Genomic DNA, 17520 nt, shown 5'->3' with positions numbered 1-17520 from the left:
AAAATTACCAGATGTAATTTGAAGAAGCTTGCAGCAGCCAACATTTAAAATGTAACTCTTTCACACTTGAAGTAACAGAAACCACCATAAATTTTTTCCTGTGTTTGAGAGAGTATGTAGACTACACAAAATTAAGATATGTTTCTTTCACAAAACAAAATGGTCAACTGGAAAATGTATGATTAAGAATCAAATGATAAAGTTTATAATATCTCACTTGGCCTTACATTAATCAAAATAATTTTTTCATAAATATGTAATATCAATCATTAATTAAACTAGAACAACTCTACACTCCAAATATAATCATTCACTCCCATTTAGAGTAAATCAGGTACAAATCACTAAGTCAGTTAAGAACTAAGTAATTGTTCAAATTTTTATTTTGATGCACAGTATGAGGAATGAACTCTTAAATCAACTGAATTTTATAGAAATGAAACAGCAAATAAATTAGACCCATGTTAAAATAGAAGGTCAGTTAAATGTCCAAATTTAAGGACATAACAGCCACAGATAAACTTCAATTCTATATTCTTCTTTCAGGAAGTCAAAGTCTTTCAAACACAACTTTACTATGAACTGGTCCAGAGCTCAACAGCATACGGGAATGCTTAACAGGGGTGGTGATCAGGGACACGCTTCCTGTAAGAATTAAAATAGGGCAATAGTGAAAATGAAAAGCATGACTGTAACTGAAGGTCTATATTAAATACAAACGCAGCTAGAGTACTACTTTTATTAAAACCAATTTTAAATGTGTAAAAAGGATGTTTCTATCTCACAGTTAACATCCCTTAATTATTGTATTGTTAAGAGAACAGGAAAAATCTGCAGTGTGCAGGTTGCAGGTAGGTACTCAGCAGTTCTCAGCTTCTCACCCAAACAACCTACTTACCAAATATATACTTTCTAGAAAATGGTTAGTTCATGTTTTTAGCTTATGCTAGTTAATTTTACAAAATGAGTCAAAGATGGTTCTCTCAGTCAGAAGTTGTAAAATGACAAGTCTTTGGGGTTTCTAAATTAAAACTTCTGGGTCACTATTCTAAATGAATGAAAACAAAAAGTTGGTGATGGACTTAGGTAATTCACTCAAGTATGTCAACAGTACCTCCCACATCTTTAATGTTAAACTTTTATTCTCTGGTAACCATACAGTGAATCAGGAAGGGGGCATGGTAGAGGTACTAGTGAAATTTTTTTACTTCATGACTGTGAAACACTGCTTCATGAGGCAAGCACAACAGTTAAGAGAAGCGAAAAAGCATAAAAACAGATCCAGACTAAAACATATTAGGATCATATAGAGATAAACCCTCCAACTTACGGGAGTATGACCAAAGGATGTCAATAAAGAAAAAGTTGTCAAAGCATCTGTCACAAAACACTCCCTGGAGATTAATAATGAGTATGAAGAGAAATCCACAGTCCAGTATGTTTGGGAAGCACAACCAAGTTTTAAAAAATTCATATTTCTTTACTGAAAATTACTCAGACTGTCTAATATTTTTGTGGTCATGTATGGATGTGAGAGTTGGACTGTGAAGAAGGCTGAGCACTGAAGAATTGATGCTTTTGAACTGTGGTGTTGGAGAAGACTCTTGAGAGTCCCTTGGACTGCAAGGAGATGCAACCAGTCCATTCTGAAGGAGATCAGCCCTGGGATTTCTTTGGAAGGAATGATGCTAAAGCTGAAACTCCACTACTTTGGCCACCTCATGAGAAGAGTTGACTCACTGGAAAAGAGTCTGATGCTGGGAGGGATTGGGGGCAGGAGGAGAAGGGGACGACAGAGGATGAGATGGCTGGATGGCATGACTGACTCGATGGACGTGAGTCTGAGTGAACTCCGGGAGTTGGTGATGGACAGGGAGGCCTGGTGTGCTGCGATTCATGGGGTCGCAAAGAGTCGGACACGATTGAGCGACTGATCTGATCTGATCTGAAACTTCAAAAACAGTGATACCAGCTCAAACAAGGTACTATAGTTTATATTTCAAATGTGGTTGAGGGAGCCAAGTTATTACAAAAACTTCTGAGGCAGCTATGCGACCTTGCCCCCAAGTCAGAAAATTTTACCTATAGAACTGTTTCCCTTTGCTATCATTCTACTTGAAGACAATAAAAAATGTAGCAGTATTTACCCATCTTTGTTGGCACTGCTTCCAAGAAAATTTTGTCAACTTTTCCTTCCCTTGTTAACTTTCCATTTCAAAATATGAGTGCTCCTCATTACCCTATTCTCCCAGTACTAGAAGTAGAGAGAATCTAGATTTTGAAGCCCAGTCCTTTCCACTCACCACAGTGGGAGATCTGAGTATCATTTTAACTTTTCTGTCCACATCCAAATCACTATTTTCTACTCTTTCCTTCCTCTAACAGTAAGAGGACAGCTGCCATTCATAAGAGAAATCCAATGGAAGGAGTGCTGCAGGGGCACGAAGAACTTCGTCCATGGGGGACATCATTTCCTAGTAACATTCCTACTTCCTCCCGTTCCTCCTCTTGCTCCCTAGGTCCAACAGCAGCTGCAGGCGGACTGCGCCCCTCTTCTGCATCCATCACTTCCTCTCCATGAAACTGCTCCCAGATGAACACACTTAATTTTCACAGAAATGACCACACCTCCTCTAACTACCATCGCACTTCTCTGCTCTCATTCACAGTAACATTCCCTGAAAAAGCAGACTACATACAATTCCTCCAATTCCGCTTTCCCCAGACTCTATCGAATTTACTTCAAGCTTTTGCCCTCTCTATCCCACTGAAACTGCTCATTAAGAACACCAACAACCTCTGTGGCTAAATCCAATTTTTAAGATCAATTTTCAGTCCTTACTTGACCTATTTGCATCATCTTGGGAGCTCATCGCTCCTCCTCCCCAAATACGTTACCTGGCTGCTACACACATTCCTCCTACCAGGGGCACTCCCCCAACCCAACCTTAGACTTTTGAATTATGGGAAACTTCAAAAGTATATAAAAGTAGAAACTGTACAATGAATCCTCATGTATCCATTATCCAGTTTAATAAAATCCTTCTTACTGACCCTTGACGGCTGTTCTAATTCAAACTTATTACTAGAATTTCAAGCACTCAGTCCTTTAAAAAAAAAAAAAACAACCCTTTCCCTTCTCTAGCTACATTCCCTCTTTTGGGAACTCCGTAGTGTGACCTTCTATACTACCACATACAGGCTGACAACTCCTAAAACTTCAACGATAGTTGAATTTCTTCCCTAAATTACAGGCTCAATGATCGAACTAATTGCTTTCTTAAAGGTTATTATCTCAAATGTCCAAAGCTGACAACCCCCATCTTTCCTCCCAAAGCCTTCCTCCACCTCAGTTAAGAGAAACTTCTATTTTCCACAACAAAAACCTTGAATGACGTGGCCCAGTATTGTTTTGTTACTGTTATTTTAGTTGCTGGGAATTTACATGTTTTATTTCTGAACTAAAAATGTTTAATACTGTCATGTTAAAACATAACTGAGATATTTCTGACAAAATTTAGAATTTCCCCCCACTTCCCATGAAGTGGGAATATGCTTAATGTATTGGAGAAATGTGGCAGTTATTAAGGAGCTTTGAATAAAAATCTTTAAGACTGCCCCCTCAAAAGCCCACCCTTGAATTATCAATTCCCTTTACTCACAGACCTTATATCCAACCCATCATCAAATCCTGCTGACTCTACCACCTAAAATAGATTTATTATCAATTCCTCCTTACCACCTTTACCTCTATCTGCCGGTCCAAGCCACCATCCCCTCCCATCTCCCTGAACTTCCCACTAATAAGAAAAATTAATGGTTTTGGTAACTAATTAGCTACAAGCAGTTAATTTAATTAATTAAAATTATTAACTGAATCTTCTAATGCTAAGATTTTTCTGGCCACCTAGTCATTTTTTCGTGAATGAGTTTCATCTGAGAAAAGCTGCTGGAGGGATTTCCCTGGCAGTCCAGTGGTTAAGACTCTGCATTTCCACTGCAGGAGGCTTGGGTTCAATCCCCGACTGGGGAACTACAATCTCGTTAAGTAACGGCCAAAACAATGGTATTGGAATAGGATGGGGAAATAATGGAAACAGTGACCGACTTATTTTCTTGGGTTCCGAAATCACTGCAGATGGTGACTGCAGCCATGAAATTAAAAGACGCTTGCTATGATGCTTGCTCCTTGGAAGAAAAGCTATGAACAACCTAGACAGCATCTTAAAGAACAGAAACATTACTTGACTGACAAAGGTCTGTCTAGTCAAAGCTATGGTTTTTCCAGTAGTCATGTATGTATGTGAGAGTTGGACTTTAAAGAAATCTGAGCGCAGAAGAATTGATGCTTCTGAACTGTGGTACTAGAGAAGGCTTTTCAGAGTCCTTTGGACTGCAAGATCAAACCAGTCAATCCTAAAGGAAATCAATCCTGAATATTCATCAGAAGGACTGATGCTAAAGCTGAAAACTCCAATACTTTGGCCACGTGACGTGAAGAACTGACTCATCGAAAAAGACCCTGATGCTGGGAAAGACTGAAGCCAGAAGGGGACGACAGAGGAAAAGATGGTTGGACGGCATCACCAACTCGATGGACATGAGTTTGAGCAAGCTCCAGGAGTTGGTGATGGACAGGGAAGCCTGGCATGCTGCAGTCCATGGGGTCGCAAAGAGTCAGACATGAACTGGAATAGGACACATTCCAGTCAGACTGAACTGGAATAGGAACATGTAAGGAACTCTGCACATTATGTGCTGAAGAATATATATATATATATATATATATATACATATATATATATATACACACACACACACACAAGTATACCCAGACATAAAATGACTGGAGCCAACTCATCCTGGTAAACAGACATCATTTCTTACTACTACCTCCCTACCTATATGCTCTCTGGTTTTAGACTTTCTGAAGCCCGCTCTTTTGTGCCCTTTCAATCTTGAGGGCTACCCTGTGTTACCCATATCCTTCTCCCCACTAAGCTTTTCTGGTTTAAATCTAAGAGTTGTGATCATGTATTTTAAGTAACCGGCAAAATACTGCTATCTAGACAAAATGGCTCCACTTACCATCAACTACAATTAACAAAAATACAGCTGTTGTTTCCTTGTTAATTTTTCCTAAGAGATGGTTTTTAAAGTGTTACAATACCTTGGTGCTGCCTTGATGATGTTGTCCACACGCAGAATCACCTCTGCTGCTTCAGCTGCACTTAAAAGAACTTGTCGCTTCACCTGGAAACTTTCTGTTATACCCAGTATCGACATATCTCCAATGGTACCTTCCTTCATATCTGAGAAATATTCACTAGATAAACAACTAGTCTTAACTGAAATATCAAAACATATCTAATAATGGAACACATTAATAAAATTAAACCTGACTTGTAAAAAAAATAAAATTACAAAGCCAACTATTCAATTTAATTAGAGTATTCTCATCAGATTATCACTCAAGGAAAACCTTTTAAAATTAAAAGATCAACTACTGATTATCTGTATTAATGAAGGGTAACTGTCAAATAATAGAAAATTTATATGCAACACATCACCTATAAAACTGAAGAAAATTTGTTCATCACTGACTACACCATGGAATCTAAAGAACTGAAGGAGAATTTAAATCATCTATTTTTCTTATTAGACTCTCCCTTCATCTTCTGTAAGATCATTATTCATTAACTCTCTTTTGTCCAGTGACAGGATTAACTACCCTTAAAAATATTCCTTTTATGTCCTAGACCATTTAATTGGGAAAATTTTCAATCTGAAGTAAGTCTTTTTTAGGCCACTTTCCCCCTGGTGGCTCAGTAGTAAAGAATTTGCCTGCCAATGCAGGAGACATGGGTTTGATCCATGGGTTGGAAGATCCCCTGGAGAAGAGAATGGCAACCCACTCCAGTCTTCTTGCCTAGGAAATCCCATGGACAGAGGAGCCTAATGAGCTACAGTCCATAGGGTCAAAAAGAGTCAGATACAACATAGCAACTAAATAACAACGTAATGGTTATGAAGGCAAGGGTCACAGGAATCTTTTACATGGTTGTTATGAAAATTCACATTAAAAAAAAAGAACTTGGTAAAGAGCTACTCTTAAGAACCCCCACAAGATCCCAATCACTTTCTTACCCAGTCCAGCAGTTGTTTTGCCTTCACTATGGGCAGCTCGGAGCTGTGCCACCAGGTCTGCACTGTCATAGCCCGCATTGTCAGCTATGATGGTTGGCAACTACAAAGTGAAGAGGACATGGTAACTATCTACTCTACCAACAGAGTTCATTTACCAACTAGAAGAAAAGCTTTCTAAAACTGTACATTTAGAAATAATGTAAAATCTGTTTCCTCTTAATTACTGCTCATGAAGAGGTTTATAAACTCCAAAATCAAACTTAGGCAGTGTGAACTATTCTTTTCTTAAAGCCAAGAAAGGAAACATTTTCTGTCCAAGATAAAAGACTGTATTCATTTAAAAACCATCAATACCTACAAAATTTAAATTCAGGGCTCCCTTTTTCATTAACTTACCATTCTCAGTGCTTTAGCGTAAGACTCCATTGCAACAGCTTCTTTGCCTGGTGTTCTACTGGCAAGCTGTGTCACGGCATGAGCCATCAGCATCTCAGAACAGCCTACAGATTAAAATTCCAAGAACATAAATCATTACACTCAGTTGCCTCCAAGACACTAAATAAGACTTCCTTTAAGATCTATTAAAAATTAAGTGCACAGGCAATACAAAGTAAGAAGCATTAAAAGTCAAAAGCCACTACTACACTTCAATAAATAAAACATGTTCAATATTTTTCAAATGCTTACCTCCTCCATAAACTGTTCTAGAATCTTTCACAGTCTGGGCAAGAACACAAAGAGCATCATGCAAAGATCTTTCTGCTTCATCTAAAATTTGCTGAGTGGCACCACGCAGAACAATGGTGCAAGCCTCACCTAAAATTAAAAAGAAAATAATGTTCTCATGTCACAATGAACTCAAGTTGTAAAACATAAAAATTTGCCTTCTATTATTTAGGTTCTATTATGTGGTTTTGAAAGCTGGTATGTCTTTTATTGCTGCACATTCTCCTTGCTAACAATCCACATTCCTAGCAGTTCTAAATTATCTGAAACAATTATATTGAATATGCATTGCTCACAAAGACAAGGTTAACAGGCTGCCCTCAAGAGACTGAAATTAGCATACACCATGTTTTTTAAGAATTAAGACATATTCTATTCTAGTAACTGTAGTAACTGTTCCTTTCACTTCAACAGAGCCTAAACAAAAGGTTTAGGAACCTAAACCAGAATCTACATAAGCACTCACCAAGGGCTACCCCGGAAAAGTGAATGAGTTTGTCTTCTCCAATCATGACCTCCTCAATAAGTTTGCAACTTCCAAGCTTCACTAGTTCTGGATGATCAAAGGTAGAGGCAATTTCACCACCTATGAACAAAAATATTCATTAATTAAATGCACAATAGGTTTGAAATTTCCGCTTTCTTACAAGCAAAAATGAACAGAAAACATATTGACTGCTTACTATATACCAAGCACTCTGAAGCACTTTATACAAACTAAATTATTAAGAAGACAGGCTTCATTTATCACTCCATTTAGAAATGGTAAAACTGAGGCAAGGAAATGTTTCGTTTTCATCTAAAGTTACACAGTTCAAACAAATATGAAACTGAAATTCAAATACAAGCAATCTGGCTTCCTCTATGCATGTTATATAATTCCACCTTAACTGAGATTTTGACATTTACCTTTAAGGCTGAATTTATCAACAAATTCAGACTTTCTTCTGAATTCAGTCTAGAAGACTAGTATTCTATGATCTAGTATCACCAAACATGAAAATATTTGGCTAATCTTATTATATCAACAGGTGCACTGATATTAGGAACTGCTTCAAATAGTGAGCACTTGGTATCTTTGAATTATTACAATAACTGAAGTGTCAGAAAGCTCCTGTAATATAAGGCCTAGAGAAGAGGGAAATGTATACTGAGGATTTCCCAGAGCAAACTTAATGAGAAGGCAAAAAAGCAAATTCATTTTCTTCCTTAGGTCTTCCCTTTATTCCTATCTTCCCTTCACCTTCCATGCTATAAACATTTCCTTTCCTGGTTCTTAATTAAGATAAAGTTAGGTTTCCATTTTAAAATCCTTTTCTCAGACTTCCCTGGTGATCCAGTGATGAAGACTCTGTGCTTCCACTTAAGGGGGCATGGGTTCAATTCACGGTCTGGGAACTAAAATTTCACTTGCTGCGTGAGGTAGCCAATAAAATAAATAAATCAAACAAAACACTTTTCTCTAGCTCTCTACTCTCTTAATAAGATACCCTCAATCATCAACCCAACCCCTTTTCCTACACCTTACCGATAAATTGGCTAAATAATTCATGCTTTATTTCTACTGTACAATTAACTTTATAAAAAGGACTCTGGTCTTCCCAACTCTACTAATTTATACTCACTCGTATAGCTGAAGCTCCTATTTTTGGTTGGCAAATTCCAGAGACAGCTCTGGGTTCTAGGCGTGAGACACAATAGATGTTTGGGATATCATATGCCCCAACTGAGACCAATGTGGCTTTTGAGAATTTTCGCTGATCCTACACTAACTCACTCATGTACACCTGCTTAAAAAATATTTAAAGACCATATGTAAGACCCAATTTCACACATCTTGACAACAGATGAGTTTACTAAGGATGGGAGCCACCATGGAGTCTACTTCACAGCCAAACAGCTGGTGTGCTTGAAGCAGTAAATCTTCTGAATGTATGTGGCAATTTCACATTATCAAAGTCCTTGTGATAATAACTTATACTATGAATGTGCTATCATTCACATTTCTTATATCTTTAATTTTGTTGCATTAAGGAAGTAATTAAATATGAACATCATAAGATTTATCACCTTAAGTATCAAATATGCAATAACTTCTAAAGGAAGTAAACCCACCTCCAAGTAAAATGTTTCTTTTTAGGTCAGAAGACTATGCTTCTCAAATTATTGAAAATGGCTTAAGACGTTATTTTGAAATAAGTCCAATCCTACCATCTACTTAGTATAATTTCGTCTAATACAAATAGCAGTTCCAAACTGAATGTGGTATTCCTAGTGGCTTTACATCTAAACCCCATTCTTGGAATTCTCACTGCCAGATCACAAACCAACTTTTCAACCTATACATTGTCAAGCTCTTGAAACAGGATAAATGTTGTTATACTTAGTTTTCAAGGGCTACTTAGCAGTTACCACCACTAAAAAAGTGAATAACTGCACTGTATGTCATTTTGATGTAGACATATCTGTAAATGCACTTTTTAGTCTACACTGTGACTATAAAACCCATACCTGTATTGAACGATACTGGAGTAAACCAACTTTTCATCATACACTCCGGGACTGTGTCACACTTATTCAACATTTATTACTTTCATAAATTTTAAAAAATTAACAAAAACAATGTTTAAGTATTTGACCCACTGTCTGGCATATAGTTAAATGTTCAACAGAGTACTATTCACCAGGCACATAGAGTGAACAGAGAGTACCACACCAGGCACAAAGTGAATACTACTCACTCAGCACTAGAATTAAATGAATAAACTAAGTAAAACTCAAGACTCCTTTTTTTAAGCTTCAGTTTATTTAGACTATGTTTAGAACAGTGGTCCTGCGTGTTTGTGAGAAAAAGATACAGTACCTTTAAAACAACACAGCAAAAATAAATCTAAACCTACAGTGAGGCTGGCATTTGATATGTTAAAAATGAATGTGACTAAAGATATCAAAGATTCCGAATAGCTGTTTAGATTCTAGGCACCTTAAGGGCACTTTAAGGTAACCTTTTCAGGTACGAAGTACTTTCTTTTTACTTTTAGAAATGAGTTACATACACTAATTCTCAATAAATCCAAGAGTGACTATTTGTTAGAAGTTAATGTATTTTTTCCATACCTGTGACAAGAGCGAGGCGTTCCACGCCTGCAAAATCTGCATGCTCAATAGCCATAACACCAGCAGCACCAAAGAGTTGTTCAGGATAATTATAAATTAGTTGCCTATAAATAAAAATATGAAAAAACATTGTTCAAAATTGTTACTTCACAAGATAAAATACATTAGACTAAGAAAAACATGAAAACATTTTTACCTCGCCAGCAAAGAAAGGCAAATCAGAAAACTGCTATCATTGATAGAGAAAAGGTTTCATAAAGCATATTAAATGATTTAGTAAGGCAAATGCCTTGCTGTACCATCTTATTTATATTTTGGGGAAAAAACCACTTCCTAAATAACAAACAACTAAACTCTGTAAGAATTTTCCTAAATCATTCCAGAAAAACAAGGCCCTTTCTTGGATCATTATATTGTTAGCACAAATACAAACAGACCTGTTAATAAAGCAATTTATCCCATGCTTAAGAATACGTTCAACTTTCTCCTTCATTTTTTCCTTTTCTGCGTGTTCTATTTCAGCAACCTTTGCTGTAGAATCAACTCTCACCCGGGAACCAAATATCTAAAACAAAGGGAAGCATAAAAAATAGCATCACTTTCCTTAAGTTTCACAGCATACTTAAAACTTTTTAATGTAAATACAACAAAACCGTGTGCACTGTGAACACACACATACAATATAAATACACTCATATATATATATATATATATCAAGTACAACTGATTCCCAACCCAAGTTTACAGCAGTGAACAATCAGAAATCCAGGAAATGTAGTTAATGTACCTTAATTTTGTCTGTATCCATACCAGTATTTGCAATAAGAATTTTAGCATTTTCAATTCGTTTTGGTTGATTTACACCAATTTTTTTATCCAACAGAAAGCCTGTTAAAACAGAATTTTATTAAATACTTCAAGGCTGTATCAATGAATCTTTTAAAGTAATATGCTTTATCAAATTACTCTTTCAAAGAATGCCATTTCTAGTCCAATTCATCAAGCTCCTAGAACCTAAATTGCATTCCACACCAGTGACCATAAAAATTAACTTAGCAGATCATTTAAAAAATAACATGGAAAAAAGAGAACATGAGGCACAGTAGAAATATGAAAAGTAAACAGACCATTTTTTTTGGTACAACTTATATACTTCAATAAAAATGGGCTAATTAAAAAAAAGTTATTTTTGAATCTTTTATCTCAGATACATATTATGTTTGCAGGTGTGTGAGTTGCAATGCAAAGTTATTAATCCACTTTCATTAGCTTAAAACCAAAACAAAACAAGCTCTTAAGATTCAGATAGAGACTACTGAACTTTTTAAAAAACTGAGGCTGTGATTAACATGAAACACCATGGAAAGCAGTCAGACAAACCTGTCCCCCTCATGCTCATGCTGCTTATGGGCTATGTATACAAGCTTGGACCAAATTTCCAACCCTAACTACTCATCTATAAACAGGAAAATCAACCGTAGCAGAGATGTCATTAGTAGCTAAGGGGCCTGAAATGATCATACGAATTGAATACTGTGTTAACTGTATTCATACGAATTGAATATACTTGTGCTTAATTGCTTCCTTTAGATACATCTTTTATCTTTTAACTCATTTATCACACCTTGGGTTTTCTGCTCTATTCAGCTGAACTTAATTCTCATTCAATGGATCAACATCATGATAAAGAAATGAGATTTTGAGTACTATTCCAGTAGAATGCCTGGCTCAGAGCAGACATTCAATGGTCACTGTTCTTGCCTTAATTCTTTCTCTACCACCAAACTCTATTAAAAATGCTATACAGCCCTTGCCTACAAATTCAACCTATAGAGTATTTTCAGAATTGTTACACCTGTGAAAGACAGACAACATGAATTTCTGCAACTAAACCCACACTCCAAATTACTGACTAGTAAAGCAGACACTATAAAGCATAATTATTCCTTTTTTCCCCCTTCTCTATAGAATGCCTACACTGTCTACAGGTCCCTTTGTGAAGTAAATGTACTGTGAACATACTGTAAGAAAAAAACATACTGTTATTAAGGACATAGCATAAAAATACTAAGACATTTATCACTCCTCAAGAACACCAGAAACTGTGTCTTCAACATCTGTCAACCAACATGACCTAACCAGACCCTTCCTAGAGAACACTTTCAATCCTAGAAAAAATACCATTTGACAATAGCTGACTTTAAGTAGAAAAAAACTAAGTCTCTTTATTAGAAACTGTAACTTACTTCATAGTATAAACTAAAACCTAGAGGTTATCAAAGAAATGCTGGGATAGTATGAGTAGGTCAAGTACACTGTCAATATAACAAGTGGATTAAGATTACAAAAATCATTGCAACATGATTTGTTCCCTTAAAGTCAAGGATTCACTCAGTATTTAGCTTTCAACATCTAGTCAACACGTCTTTTCCCATATACAATATATACATACCTTCATCTAAATAGGAATCTGCCAGACTTCCTCCTAGCTTTTTGATGACATGAATTGCCTCCAGGTTACCAGAGCCTTTTAGTCTGAGAACAGCTTCCACAGCTAACTTAGTAAAGTGGTCTTTATGATGAGTAAGAAGTTTTGAGGATAGTGTTGTTCCTGCAATGTTCATTAAATCTTGACGGAACTTAACCTCATCGGAACTAAAATACAAACCAAAAAAAAAAACCAAGAAAAAAATTCATGTCAGGTCTTAAAATGCTTCTCCAAAGTTATCAACTTTGTTTTACTTTTCCAAAATTTATCCAAATAGTGTTTGCCAATAGATACTGTTACCTCAACCAGTCAGGGTTCTTTAGTCACAGAAAAAAATTAAACCTTATCAGTAATCAAGAAATACAAACAAACTAATACTATTTTCCCCACCAAACTGGCAAGCTACCAAAGCAGAGACACAAGCAAACAAAAATTTCAGGAACACGGGGAAAGAGACAGTTATACAGCCAGTGGATCTGTAAATTAATGATCTTTTTCTAGAGAACTACTTGTAAGGTAAACAAACAAAGGACCCAGAAATTATACTACTTTTTTAAGTAACGACTTTGTCACAACATTATAAAATAAAAAATTGTCAAAACTCAAAATCTCCAATTACAGATAAGTAAATTACAGCAGTAACATAATCAAATGCATATACCTCTACTAAAATTAATAAAGTACACCAACACCTAAAAATTGTGCTTGCTATTCAACTAGGTTAAAGAGGCTAAAAAATCTTCTATATAGTACTACTTTATTGTGATTATATATGCAAAAAGCCAGAACCCCAAATTTTAACTTTAGTGACTACCTCTGGTGGGTAATGTGGGGCTTTTCTGGTTGCTGTTGAGGCAGGATGAGGTAACAGAACCATGTCCATGTGTGCTTTCCACTGCTCTCTAGACTTCCTGAACTAAGTACATTTTGAAAAGAATATTAAATGTTTAATACAGTAGTACTGTGGTATACCAACCCATGGTCGACTGCAGAATTCAATAGAGCCTGTCTTGCTGCCTTTGTGGCTTCTCTCCAACCGGCAATAATGGTCTGTGGATGAATCTTTTTTGCAATTAAGGATTCTGCTTCCTATTAATAAATAGTGGAAACACACGTCAATAGCAAATTCGTAATAAGAAAAGAATCTGATTACTTATGACACTCATACCAGAGTAGGAAAAAATATCCAGCGAGATGAAGTTACTCAGATATTCTTACCCTTAGCAATTCTGCTGCGAGAACAGTAACAGATGTAGTGCCATCACCAACTTCATCATCTTGAACCCTTGACATATCTACCAGGAAAAAGCTAGTTAATAACTCACTTGTATGTGATTCTGCTTTTTAAATTATTAGTACTTCTTGGTACCTCATCTAATTCTCCAAACATACTCACTACCAGTCTAAATATTACTTATCTAGGTGTCCTCACCTAACAAATTCTTTGGAACTCTTCAGTCTGAAATACAGTAGTTTCACTATCAGTAAGTACATCACACTCCAAGACTCTTTAAAAAATTTTGCTCAAGTATAGTTGACTTAAAATGTTAATTTTTATTATACAACAAAGTGATTCAGTTGTACATATATTCTTTTTCACATTATTTTCAATTACAGCTTATCACAGGATACTAAATACAGTTCCCTGGGCTATACATTAGGGCCTTATTGTTTATCCATTCCATATACAATATAGTTTGCATCTGCTAATCCCAAACTCCCAATCCTTCCTTCTTTCACCTCTCCCTTCCCTCCTGGCAACCACAAGTTTGTCTGTGTATCTAAGTCTGTTCTTATTTCATAAATATGTTCATTTCTGTCATATTCCACAAATAAATGATATCATATGGTATTTTTCCTTCTCTAACCTACTTCACTTAGTTTGATAAGCTCTAGGCTCATCCATGTTGCTGCAAATGGCATTATTTCATTCTTTTTTATGGTTGAGTAATATTCCATCATGTATATGTACCACATCTAGGAGTCTGTATTTTAATAATGATAATTATCAATAAAAAAATAGACATCAATTAATCAAAAGGACAGTCAGTCAACACAGTCTGTTTAAAAACTGTTTCCAAATGTTAACAAATGCCATCCTAAGACTCACCAACTAAAACTTTAGCAGCTGGGTTGTCCACACCAATGTTTTTTAAAATAGTTGCACCATCGTTGGTTACCATAAGAGATGCATCTCGTCCACTGCTTAACAGTATTTTGTCCTAAAAGGAACATATTTGCTTCAGGTTAAGATGGAAGTACATCTGGAATGATGCATGGATTAATCAGTAATCTCAGATTGCTAATGTGTAAATACTCTGAAGGGTTATATGGCAGACTCCAAACTGTTTCACTGTATATACCCACTCCCGAAGCAAGCCTTGATGTCCTACCCTTCTTCAGTCCTAGAGACACTAGACGAGCAAGACATTAACAAGGCTGTTTGAATACTGTAAGAGAAAAACTAAGTGTACCTCACAATACAATAATAAATACAAATGATAAAATAAGCAAGATGCAGAAGAGTATTTGACAGAGCAGAGGGAGTATATCTAGTTATACTGAAAAAAAAAAACCTAAAAAAACCGAAGCTACAGAAAAAGTACACATCAATCCTATCTTTGATGAGACAAAACAACGTCATGAGGAGAATATATAAACTAATATCTTATAATTCATAAGATACCTGTACATCCACATAAAGACAGCCGTTAGATTTATATCCAAAGGATATCAGTGGTTATCACTGGGGAAGGGAGTGGCATTGGGGATAGTGATCAGAAGGAGACCTTAGTCCTAGGGGTACGGTCTTGATTTTCAGTAAGGAGAATGTACCTATGTGTGAATTTTTATAATTAACAGTTAAGGTTTAAATATGAAAAAGCACCCACAAGTTTTTGTATTCCCAAGGGCTCTAAAACGACAGTAAAATACCAAAATTCCCTGTTTTTCTTACCATGCCCTTGGGTCCCAACGTGCTCTTTACCAAGTCTCCAATAGCAATGGCACCAATAAAAGAAGACTGCAATAAAAATCAGAGATGACCAAAATAAACTTCAGTCTTAAAATCGTAAAACAAACAAAAAAGCACTCTTCTATCTTTGTAAGAACGAGGAAAAAGGCTTACCAGGCGAGCTGTCTCTGCTCTCTCTTCATCAGCTCCAGCCTTGAAGATATTAACAGGTGCAAGGGAAAGGGACGCCTAAAATTGAAAACCAATCATCAGTCTGAATACCAGTATTCTTTAACATACATACTTAGATGAGTTTCACTAGACTTAGAAGTAGATACCTAAAAGAACATGAATTTAAAGAAGAATGTTCCTTTTTAAACAAATGAAGCACTCCATGATTAGGCAGTCATTTATTTAAAGCGAAGGGAGCGACTTAGGTGACATTCCTTTTTTGGACATCTTAAGCGCTCCGCGAAAAAAATTCTACACCGAAGACACGGACTCTAAGAATGGCAGGACCAAAGACCGCAAAAATGATTTTAAACTAAAAATAAGGATGCCGCCAGGAGGAGGGGGAACGCGACAGCCTCGTTTCCATCACCGCCCTCGGGCCGCTCCAAGCTCCGCCCTGAGAGGGAGGGAGGGGCCCAGCGCGCTGACCCGCCCGGTGCACTAGAAATTTCTTAGCTTAGGGTTAGTCCTAGGTTTCGAGGTTCTGGGCCTATCCAGAGACCGAGTCAGAACAAATGCCAGCCTTCAGGCCCACCCTTCCTTCTAGCTCACAGGGAGGGCCTCACCCGAGGGCCCGGCGCAGACCGCACGCCGCGGCCTGCGCCATGTGCAGCGGACCCAGGGTACAGGCACAGCGATGCTGGGATACAGATGGGGCAGCGGACGGCGGGGGACAGCAGAGGGCGGCGGGGGACGGGAGGTCTCGGGCAGGGACTATGGGGCGAGACTCACCATGGTTCCGAGGAGTTAGGCACACACGCTATCCCCTCACAGCTCGCGCCCGCGACCGGAGGGACGAGAGGCCGGAAGTGACGCCACACGCTCTGCCGCAAGGGGCGGAGCCTCGACAGGCGCGCTTCACGTCCCGGCACCGCCCTCACGGGGGATGGGAGGGGGCAGCATTTTGAGCGTCGGAAAGACTGCCCGTCACACTGGAGAGGCGGGGCCTTGACTGGGGCCTTGCTTTCTGCGTGGGCACCTACTAGAAAACAGGAAGGGCGGGGCTGGACATCTTGCCTGCGGCCCAGAAGTTTGAGAGTAGAACCCGCAAAGATGGGAAAGAAGTTGCGCTGTGGGGTGTTGCCATAGCAACGGAGTTTTTTTCTCGCAGGTTTTCTTCTAAATTTAACCTTTAAAAAAATGTTGCCTTAAAGTACTGCATATACAGAATTTAAAGCGATATATATTAATGTAATAGGGGCCGGACAGGCATGTGGCTGTTACCATAGGTCTCTCTCTCCCCTCATCCTCTGTATAAATGGAACCTGAATTAGGACTGAGGGAAGATGGTCTTTTGAGACACTAGTCTGTCATCTTCTTGGTCTGCTAGCTTCCCAAGTAAAGTCATTATTCTTTGCCTGAACAACTCATCTCCTGATTTATTGGCCTGTTGTGCAGCAAACAGCCCCTCCAGTGTTCTTGCCTGGAGAATCCCAGGGACGGGGGAGCCTGGTGGGCTGCCATCTATGAGGTCGTACAGAGTCGGACACGACTGAAGCAACTTAGCAGCAGCAGCAGCAGCAAACAGAGTAAACCTGGGCTTGGTAAATTTTGGCAGTGCCAGTCAGGAACCTTTGTTGTCAGCTGGCTCCAGTTTGGGAATTTTTAGGTTAAGCCCTAGCAGCTTCCTGAACCACTCTTCCTGAGGATCTTGGCTTCAAAATTCCCTGAAGTATTACCAGCTGCCCCTGCGCTTGGCAGTTGGAGGAAAGAATCCACATTTGGGAAAGGGCTTCTCAGGTGGCACTAGTGGTAAAGAACCCACCCGCTAATAACCACAGACCTAAGAGTCGCGGGTTCGATCCCTGGGTCGAGAAGCTATCCTGGAAAAGGAAATGGCATCCCACTCCAGTATTCT

At 37.9% G+C, this 17520-nt stretch overlaps 1 protein-coding gene across 1 annotated transcript; it reads right to left on the bottom strand.

The window, feature by feature from the left end:
- Window positions 1–365: 365 nt before the first annotated feature.
- Window positions 366–16550, bottom strand: CCT2 (chaperonin containing TCP1 subunit 2). Its single transcript, XM_006058383.4, has 16 exons — window positions 16395–16550; window positions 15606–15680; window positions 15435–15500; window positions 14589–14700; window positions 13697–13773; window positions 13455–13567; window positions 12443–12645; window positions 10778–10878; window positions 10428–10555; window positions 9991–10094; window positions 7340–7459; window positions 6835–6963; window positions 6544–6647; window positions 6148–6247; window positions 5171–5312; window positions 366–645 (listed from the first exon to the last, which is right to left on the bottom strand). Exons 1-16 carry the CDS (start codon window positions 16395–16397, stop codon window positions 615–617), a joined length of 1608 nt encoding a protein of 535 aa, XP_006058445.1. The 5' UTR covers window positions 16398–16550; the 3' UTR covers window positions 366–614.
- Between the last annotated feature and the right edge of the window lie 970 nt (window positions 16551–17520).

This window comes from Bubalus bubalis, chromosome 4, assembly GCF_019923935.1.
Source record: "Bubalus bubalis isolate 160015118507 breed Murrah chromosome 4, NDDB_SH_1, whole genome shotgun sequence".
Taxonomy (NCBI): domain Eukaryota; kingdom Metazoa; phylum Chordata; class Mammalia; order Artiodactyla; family Bovidae; genus Bubalus; species Bubalus bubalis.
The sequence above is the reverse complement of the archived record's forward strand: the minus strand, read 5'-3'. Positions and strand labels throughout refer to the sequence as shown.

Coding starts and splice junctions, on each gene's coding strand:
- CCT2 (XM_006058383.4), bottom strand. Junction 12,646..13,454: donor AATTCTGCAGTCGACCATGG/GTTGGTATACCA, acceptor TTTGTATTTTAG/TTCCGATGAGGTTAAGTTCC. Junction 10,879..12,442: donor AGATTCCTATTTAGATGAAG/GTATGTATATAT, acceptor CTGTTTTAACAG/GCTTTCTGTTGGATAAAAAA.